The 10,006-nt window shown below is 40.4% G+C and overlaps 1 protein-coding gene across 1 annotated transcript; it reads left to right on the top strand.

Moving 5' to 3' along the window:
* The first annotated feature begins 7,078 nt into the window (after window positions 1-7,078).
* On the top strand, window positions 7,079-8,376 carry LOC118061425 (MDIS1-interacting receptor like kinase 2-like). The gene is made up of 2 exons (XM_035074848.2): window positions 7,079-7,751; window positions 7,922-8,376. The coding sequence occupies exons 1-2, from the start codon at window positions 7,088-7,090 to the stop codon at window positions 8,311-8,313; spliced, it is 1,056 nt and encodes a 351-aa protein (XP_034930739.2). The 5' UTR covers window positions 7,079-7,087; the 3' UTR covers window positions 8,314-8,376.
* The last annotated feature ends 1,630 nt before the right edge of the window (window positions 8,377-10,006 follow it).

Genomic DNA, 10,006 nt, shown 5'->3' with positions numbered 1-10,006 from the left:
GGCAATGGAGAAACAAGGATGTACTTGAAGAACACTTTCATATCATCATCTTTTGAAACATGGTTAGCAATTGATGAAGATACACATATGAATGTAATTGAATGGTGAAAAGATGCACACCACCAAGACTGACTGTGGAACAATGCTGCACTTAAAGGACAATCTCATATTGTCATTCTTTGAAACATGGTTATAGACAGATGTTATCACACAACTGCACTGAATGAATGTTGGAAAGGCACCCACCTAGAAGACTGATCGTGGGACAACTTGTTCTGAAGCCAGATGAGCACTTCACCGCATGAGTATGGGTGATAAAAGCATCATCATTGATGAGGCCGAGACATATCTTTTCACAAATCTAATTAGAAGAGTTGAAGGGAATCTATTAAGAAGAACACTGAGCATACAACCATGAGCCTTTGTACTGCAAGCTATGAGATGCATGGCTGGATGACTGAATGAGTTCCAAGAAGGTTGATGATAACATGTACTTGAAGAGTACTGTTTCAACTAGAGGCAAGTTCATGATTGATTAACAATCTTGATGGGTATTGGCATGATGCACACAATCAATCAGAGGATAATTCTCAGAAGAAGCCAGGAGAGAAAATCCTTCATAATGAATCAAGTAGTACCACACTTGGGGGCAGGGTCAAGCTTGATGAACGATGCAAGCAGTAATTGTCAAAGACAGCCCGGGATGGGCACTGCGTTTACAACTGAGTGGATGGCCAGTACATGAATGAGTCAATGCCTCGGAAGAACAAAGAAAGCTTTGGGATGCAAACAAGGGAACCCTATGACGATGGAGCATCAAAGAAGGGGGACCTATTTTTTCTCAGGTAAGTATACATGCATATTGATCATAATGCATTACTTTTAACATTGTCAGGTCGGTGTTTCATCATCATCTTTTGGGTAGTGGTTTTCTAACCCTACCTCATTTTGAGTGCGCCTTTGAGCTCTCACCTCTTTCTGTGTGCGCCTTTGAGCTATCATCTCGGGTAGTGCGTTTTTTCTAACCCTACCTCATTTCGAGTGCGCCGTTGAGCCCTCACTTCTCAGGTAGCGCGTTTTCTAACCCTACCTCATTTCGAGTGCGCCTTTGAGCCCTCGCCAACATTTTTCTTGGGTAGGTCACCCATCATAATGAGACCATTTTTTTTCACATTCTTTCCACCTGGGTTGGTCACCCATGACAATGAGACCGCGTTCTTCATATTTTTTCCATCTGGGTTGGTCACCCATTACAATGAGACCACACTTCATATTTTTTCCATTTTGGGTAGGTCACCCATTACAATGAGACCGCACTTCATATTCTTTCTATTTGGGTAGGTCGCCCATCACAACGAGACCGTTCATCATATTTTTTCCATCTGGGTAGGTCACCCATTACAATGAGACCCCACTTCATATTTTTTCCATTTTCGGGTAGGTCACCCATGACAATGAGACCGCACTTCATCATATTTTTTCCATCTGGGTAGGTCACCCATTACAATGAGACCACACTTCATCATATTTTTTCCATTTGGGTAGGTCACCCATTATAATGAGACCGCACATCACATTCTTTCTATTTGGGTAGGTCACCCATCACAACGAGACCACCTTTTCATATTCTTTCCACGTGGGTAGGTCACCCATTATAATGAGACCACACTTCTTCACATTTTTTCCATTTTTGGGTCGGTCACCCATACAATGAGACCAGCATTTTTCCAGGGTTAGTCACCCGTACAATGAGACCAGCATTTTTCTAGGGTTCGTCACCCGTACAATGAGACCAACATAGGGTTCGTCACCCGTACAATGAGACCAACATAGGGTTCGTCACCCGTACAATGAGACCAGCATTTGTCTAGGGTTCGTCACCCGTACAATGAGACCAGCACTAGGGTTCGTCACCCGTACAATGAGACCAGCAACACTAGGGTTCGTCACCCGTACAATGAGACCAGCATTTTTCTAGGGTTAGTCACCCGTACAATGAGACCAGAATGAGGTCGCCAGATGGGATCTCATGTAGCTTTGGTTAAAGGAAATCGCCAGATGGGATTTCAGGTTAACCGAGTTACACAGTTTAGTTCCAGTTGAATGAGGTCGCCAGATGGGATCTCATGTAGCTTTGGTTAAAGGGAATCGCCAGATGGGATTTCAGGTTAACCGGGTTACGCAATATTTTCGTTCCAGTTGAATGAGGTCGCCAGATGGGATCTCAGGTAAACCCAATGTGTGGGCAGGTCGCCCGTGAAAATAGACTAGGGTGAGTATGTGTGGGTCGGTCGCCCGTGAAAATAGACTTGAGTGAGTACGTGTGGGTCGGTCGCCCGTGAAAATAGACTTGAGTGAGTATGTGTGGGCAGGTCGCCCGTGAAAACATATCAGTGTGAGTGTGTGGGCAGGTCGCCCAAGATAATGAAATCATTTTCCTTTTGTTTTCTTTACAAAGCTTACTATGCAAAATTTTGAGGAGTTTTGCTTCGTAAACATTGTAAAGAGGGGGCATCTGTTGCTACCCAATTTTTGACCCATGTTTTGATATATTTTCAAAAAATCCAAAAAATGAGAAAAAACAATGAAAATCCAAAAAAATATGTTTTTTTAATATATTTGCGTCATTTTAGCATTTTCAACGTCGTCTAAAAAAGAATTTAAATTTTTAAGGGGTCTTTCAAACGCGTTCGACTTTTCACGCGTCGTTTTTAAAATCATTGATTTTCCGCATCGAGTTGACGTTGATATTGCTCATTTTCAAAAAATTACAAAAAAACAAGAAAAATCAAATTTTACAAAAAAAAAAAAGTTAAGGGACCAATGTTGAAAAACTTGGTAATATTTTTGCCTATAAATACTGGTTTCTAACACTTGCAAGAGGGGGGGTAATTTTGACAACTTCAGAAAAAAATACAAAACCTAACCCTAAAACCCTTTTTTTCAAGACAAGCCGCCCCCCCTGGTTTGAATTTTTTCTATAGCCGCCGGCCACAAAACACAAGCCAAACAGCAGCCCCTCACCTGACACGGTTCCCCGGCCATTCTCGTTTTTTTTTTCTTATCCTCTCTCCCGGCCGGTTCCAGCTTTTCCTTCTTTTCCCCCACAAACTCCTGGCCTCCACACCGTAGCCCCTTCCCCGGTTGAGATTTTCTTCTTCTCAAAACAGTCTCACCACGCCGCCGTCGTCCCCTCCACCGCAGCCGACTGCAGCTGCCCTCTTCCCCATTTTTTCTCCTTCTCACAAACCACCAGCCGACCACTTATTTTTTCCCTTGGCTTTGCTAAAACAAACCGGAGAGCATCGGACTGACCTCTCTCTCTCGGCCACGATTTCCATCTTCTCCGCAGACCCACCTCCTTCTTCCAGCAGCAGCGGCGCCCCCTTTTCGGTTGTTCCTCTTCACCGCCAGCCACCTGAAGCGGAGGAGAAGAAGAAATACTCCCAGCCACCAGATCGGCCATGACAGAAGGAGAACCAACCGAAGGACAGTAGAAGGGAGCAGAAAACCGAGACTTGAAAGGCGCGCCGATCTCCCAACAGTTGCAGCGGTGGACGACACCGCCGGTGTAGAAATGAAGGAGGAAGATGGAGTTGCCGATCCTGACATCCACATGCCTGAACTGTCATCGACGGCCCGTGTAGCATCCAGCTTCAGATTCGGCAGATTTAAAGAAAAGAGAGGAGAAGCAGATCCGAAAACAGTGGTGGAAAAATAACTAAAATCAACTGGCTTTTGTGCTTTGATTTTTCTTTTCAGGTCACCGCCGGGCAGAAGAACGAAGAGGGGAGGAAGCCGCCCCAGGCGCCCCTGTTTTTTTCGGTTTTCCAGCGGCGGCGCGTGAACCCACGCGCCGCCAGTGGCGGTGGCGCGTGGGAAGACGCGCCGCTACTGTTCATGCAGCCCCAGAAGACCTTCCCTGCAATTTCTGGAGTTTTTAGGGACTATTTTGTAATTTTTAAATTAATTAATGTAATTTTTATTTATTTAATTTGAATTTGTATTTGTATTTGTATTTGTATTTGTATTTGTATAGTGGATGTAAAAGAAAAGAAAAGAAAAAGAAAAGAAAAAAGAAGAACAGAAATAAAAATAGTGAAAGTGTATGTGTGTGTTTGTATTTGTTTTATGAATTTGTTATTTTATTTATTTATTTATTTATTTATTTAGGAGAAAATTGCAAATCTATTAAAGAAGAATTTAATATTTTGATCGGGATCACGGTTAAGATTTATTAACTTATACGTAAGTGATATTTCTAATTTCCGATGAAAAGACAATTATTAAAACTTCTTTAACACATCAAATTCGCGGAGCAGCTTACCTCAGGTAGGGTGTGTTAGGGGTGCTAATACCTTCCCTAACCACAACCAGTCCCGTACCCGCGAATCTCTGACGAGACCAGTACATCCGGTTTCCTAGTAGCCCGCAATTAATTACTAGGTGGCGACTCCAACGAACCAAATTCCAGCAAACCACAACGAGACTTAAATCGCCAGCCGATGCCGCGCGCTGATTTTTTTTTTGGGGTGCGACAGGTTTGATCCCAGTTTCTATTGGAACTCTGAAACACTTATCTGTTCTTTATCTAGGATTTAACAAATTCTCTGGTTCCATTCCTTCTTCTATTAGGAACATGACTATGCTCACTATACTTGATCTGAGCATGAATAATTTATCTGGATCTATTCCTCGGGAAATAGGACAACTTGAATCCCTTGTTGAATTGAGTTTAATCAATAATAATCTCAATGGTTCTCTACCCCCTGAGATGAATAATCTCACACGTTTGATGGCTTTGCACTTGTCTTCAAACAATTTCACTGGCCATTTACCACGAGACTTGTGCCTTGGTGGGTTGCTTGTAAATTTTACAGCCAACTACAATCATTTTTCTGGTCCAATCCCAGAAAGCTTACGAAATTGTACTAGTCTATTTAGAGTTAGGCTTGAGTGGAACCAATTGACGGGGAATATTTCTGAAGATTTTGGCCACTACCCACACTTGGACTATGTGGACCTAAGTCACAATGATTTGTTTGGAGAGCTTACGTGGAAATGGGGAAGTTTTCACAACTTGACGAGCTTAAAATTGTCAAACAATAATATCACCGGTGAGATACCATCAGAGCTTGGAAAGGCCACTAGACTACAACTGATTGATCTCTCATCAAATCTCCTCAAGGGGACAATTCCAAAAGAATTGGGGCAGTTGAAAGCGTTGTTCAACCTTACTCTTCATAACAACCATCTTTTTGGTGTCATTCCCTTTGAAATCCAAATGCTATCTCAACTTCAATTCCTTAATTTAGCTTCTAATAATCTTGGTGGATCAATCCCAAAACAACTGGGAGAGTGCTCAAATTTAGTACAGTTGAACTTGAGTCATAATAAGTTCATAGGGAGCATCCCATCTGAGATAGGCTTCCTGCATTTTCTTGGAAATCTAGATCTCAGTGGGAATGTTCTGGCAGGAGAGATACCATCACAAATTGGGCAATTGAAACAGTTAGAAACGATGAACCTCTCTCACAACAAACTTTCTGGTTCGATTCCAACTGCTTTTGTAGATTTGCTGAGCTTGACAGCTGTAGACATCTCTTACAATGAACTAGAGGGCCCTATCCCCAAAATCAAAGGCTTCATTGAAGCTCCATTTGAAGCTTTTATGAATAATAGTGGTCTCTGTGGAAATGTCAGTAGTCTAAAGCCTTGTATACTTCTTACAAGCAGGAGAAAGAGCAACAAAATTGTCATTTTAATTCTTTTTTCTCTTCCGGGCAGTCTACTTCTACTACTTACCATGGTTGGATGTTTATACTTTCGCCACCGAACAAGTAGAGAAAGAACAATTTCATTGAGAACTCTGAAACATAAAAATCATCTCACCGGTTTGATCCCAGTTTCTATTGGAACTCTGAAACACCTATCCGTTCTTCATCTAGGAAGTAACAATTTCTCTGGTTCTATTCCTTCTTCCATTGGGAACATGACTATGCTCACTAGACTTGTTTTGAACGTGAATAATTTATCTGGATCTGTTCCTCAGGAAATAGGACACCTTGAATCCCTTGTTGAATTGAAATTGTCTTCAAACAATTTCATTGGCCATTTACCACGAGACTTGTGCCTTGGTGGGTTGCTTGTAATTTTTACAGCCGCCAACAATCATTTTTCTGGTCCAATCCCTAAAAACTTGCGAAATTGCACTAGTCTATTTAGATTAAGGCTTGCCCAAAACCAATTGACAGGGAATATTTCTGAAGATTTTGGCCTCTACCCAAACTTGAACTATGTGGACCTAAGTCACAATGATTTGTCTGGTGAGCTTACGTGGAAATGGGGAGGTTTTCACAACTTGACGTTCATATTATTGTCAAACAATAAGATCTCCGGTGAGATACCATCAGAGCTTGGAAAGGCTACTGGGCTACGAAAGATTGATCTCTCGTCAAATCTCCTAAAGGGGACAATTCCAAAAGAATTGGGGCAGTTGAAGGCGTTGCACAACCTTTTTCTTTATAACAACCATCTTTTTGGTGTCATTCCCTTTGAAATCCAAATGCTATCTAAACTTCGTGCCCTTAATTTAGCTTCTAATAATCTTGGTGGATCAATCCCAGAACAAGTGGGAGAGTGCTCAGATTTATCACAGTTGAACTTGAGTCATAATAAGTTCATAGGGAGCATCCCATCTGAGATAGGCTTCCTGCATTTTCTTCAAAATCTAGATCTCAGTGGGAATCTTCTGGCAGGAGAGATACCATCACAAATTGGGCAATTGAAACGGTTAGAAACGATGAACCTCTCTCACAACAAACTTTCCGGTTTGATTCCAACTGCTTTTGTAGATTTGGTGAGCTTGACAATTGTAGACATCTCCTACAATGAACTAGAGGGCCCTATTCCAAAAATCAAAGCCTTCATTGAAGCTCCATATGAAGCTTTTATAAATAATAGTGGTCTCTGTGTAAATGCCAGTGGTCTAAATCCTTGTACTCTTCTTACAAACAGGAGAAAGAGCAACAAAATTGTCATTTTGATTCTTTTTCCTCTCCTAGGCAGTCTACTTGTACTACTTACCATGGTTGGATGTTTATACTTTCGCCACCAAACAAGTAGAGAAAGAATCTCCTTTTTAGGAGAGAGACAAAGTCCACTCCATTTTGCAGTATGGGGTTATGAGGAAGAGATCCTACATGAAACTATCATCCAGGCCACTAATAATTTCAACTTCAATAATTGCATTGGGAAAGGGGGATATGGAATTGTTTATCGAGCCATGTTGCCAGCAGGTCAGGTGGTTGCCGTGAAGAAACTTCACCCATCAAGAGAGGACGAGCTTATGGATTTGAAAACTTTTAGAAATGAGATTCGCATGTTAATAGATATTCGACATCGAAATATTGTGAAGTTATATGGATTTTGTTCATTAATAGAGAACTCCTTCTTAGTTTACGAGTTCATAGAAAGGGGAAGTTTGAAGATGAATTTATCTAGCGAAGAACAGGCAATGGACCTGGATTGGAATAGAAGGCTTAATGTTGTTAAAGGAGTGGCCAATGCATTATCCTATTTGCACCATGATTGCTCGCCTCCAATCATTCATCGAGACATTTCCAGCAGCAATGTTCTTTTAGATTTGGAATACGAGGCTCGTGTTTCGGATTTTGGGACAGCTCGGCTCTTGATGCCTGACTCGGCCAACTGGACCTCATTTGCTGGCACCTTCGGATACACAGCTCCAGGTACATACTTGATTTCATTCTTAAGACACACACACACACATAAAAGCAGAACAATACAACCAGTACTATGAAAATGGAGGGTTGGATGCTCTAAAGGTTATGTATAATAAATTGTCATATTAGAAGTATTATACAGCCAGTATTATGAAAAAATGACCGAATTTTTGCAGAGCTAGCTTACACAATGAGAGTGAACGAGAAGTGCGATGTCTACAGCTTTGGAGTGGTCACAATGGAAGTAATAATGGGAATGCATCCGGGTGATCTCATCTCATCTCTTTCTGCATCAGCATTTTCCTCCTCGTCGAGCTCACAAATCAACCAGCATGCATTGTTGAAGGATGTGATAGACCAACGTATCCCACTTCCTGAAAATGGAGTTGCAGAAGGTGTGGTCTACATTATCAAAATAGCATTTGCATGCTTGCTTGCCAATCCCCAATCTAGGCCAACCATGCGACAAGTAGCTTCGAAGCTCATAGCTCGATGGCCTCCGCTGCCAAAGTCATTCTCCGCAATAACATTGGAAGATCTGATGCCTCAAACAACTGTGACAGACTGAGAATTTTCCAAAAGATTTTCTATAATTATATAGTATGTGATTGTTTCTACTTATGTTACTTTCAATTTTCGTAGCTTTGTTTTGTAATAAATTATTTCTCTCTGCTTTGTATTTTTGTTTCTTCAACGATTAATATGTTTTTAATACTGTATTATTTCTCTGCCCTTTCTCGTAATATTATGATACTCCATGATATTGAAAATATGTATATCTATTATCTAATATGACTGTAAATTCTGCATTAAAAAAAAATGAGGGGTAATGAAATAATTTTTGTAAGTAATAATTTCAACATTTAAATTTTTTTAAAAAATAAGGAACAAACATAAATTGACCATGTAGTTGTGGGTAATAAGATTTTTTATCGTTTTGATTAAAAAAAAACAGTCAAAGTTTATGAACCTGTTAAAAAATTCTCATGAAGGTAATTTTGAATTCATTCAACTCCCACTAATCCTTGAAGCTTTTCATTTATTTTTTTTATTAATTTTTTTACTGCAGTATTTCTTGTGAAGATGAACAACTTCAAGATTATTTAATAAGTTGATCTTTAAAGAGAAATATAGGCAATTTGTGACATAAAACTTTTTTTTTCCTCCACCAAAAATAAAATAAAATAAACTGAATGAATTGTCTACTTGAATCTTAGATTTAACCTGTCCTTTATTATAATTATTATTTATTATTATTTTTATTTACGTGGATGTTCAGGCCAGCTTGTGCGCACCATGACTAATCTCACGGTTCACTGAACATCCTGTAAACCCAGTAAGCATGTAAGACATCGCAGGGGTAACAGACATACATAGTAAAATTTAAACCATGATGCGGAAGGAAACAAGTCCCTCTTCCACCACTGGCTAAGAGCTCATGTGCTTATTATAATTATTATTAACGTCTATCTAAGGTGATGCTCCTCCAACAGGATCACTTGCCACTCGTAACTCTTCGCTGTCCTGTCTCCTTCACGACACCAAAAAAATCTCCACCGCCACCACCAATGGCCGAAACATCCGTCTCCTCCACCGCCGCCACAACCCCACCTCCTCTACCAACATGGAGCGAAGAAATAGAATGCATCTTGGACATTTCGCTCAGAGAAATGCCAATAATTGGTGCAAAAGATTATAATCCTATACAACAAGAGGAAAGTGCAAATACAAGAGCGTTCGCGCTCTGCTGTCTGGTGAAGAACAGAAAATTGGACCCTATCGAGATTATTGATAGATTTGGGCATGATTTGGTGGTGTTAAAAGGAAGTAAAAGAGTGTGGAATTTGAGTAAGAAGGCGAAATAGGATTCGGGTGTCGGTGATTATTTGTTTACGCCGGCCGGGGATGTGCATAGAGTGAAGTATTTTGAGGCTACTGAGTTTTTTTATCAAGTGGGAAGGGAAATGGGATATCTTCTTTGATGAAGAGATGGAGGTTGCTAAGAGTGAAGTTGAGAAGGAAGCAGGGGATGGGTTTGAGTTAGTAAAGTAAGACATTGTGTGTGATTTGAGCTTTGAATGATGACTTTGTTATGGGTGTTTAATGTTTTTGTGTGTTGGATGATGAGTTTTTGCCCTTTTAATGTTGATGTGCAGTTATGTAAAGAAGAATCATTAAAAATGATAAATCAACTTTGTGTTTTGAACAATTTTGTGGGGTTTGTTTGAAGCTTTTTACTCTTTTGATGTTGATTTCTTGCT

This window comes from Populus alba, chromosome 13 (assembly GCF_005239225.2).
Source record: "Populus alba chromosome 13, ASM523922v2, whole genome shotgun sequence".
Lineage (NCBI taxonomy): Eukaryota > Viridiplantae > Streptophyta > Magnoliopsida > Malpighiales > Salicaceae > Populus > Populus alba.
The sequence above is the reverse complement of the archived record's forward strand: the minus strand, read 5'-3'. Positions and strand labels throughout refer to the sequence as shown.

Excerpts from the sequence above, each read along its gene's own strand:
- LOC118061425 (XM_035074848.2), top strand. The coding sequence starts at position 7,088 with ATGGTTGGATGTTTATACTTTCGCCACCAAACAAGTAGAGAAAGAATC. Across the intron at positions 7,752-7,921 it reads CTTCGGATACACAGCTCCAG|AGCTAGCTTACACAATGAGA; the intron begins GTACATACTTGA and ends GAATTTTTGCAG.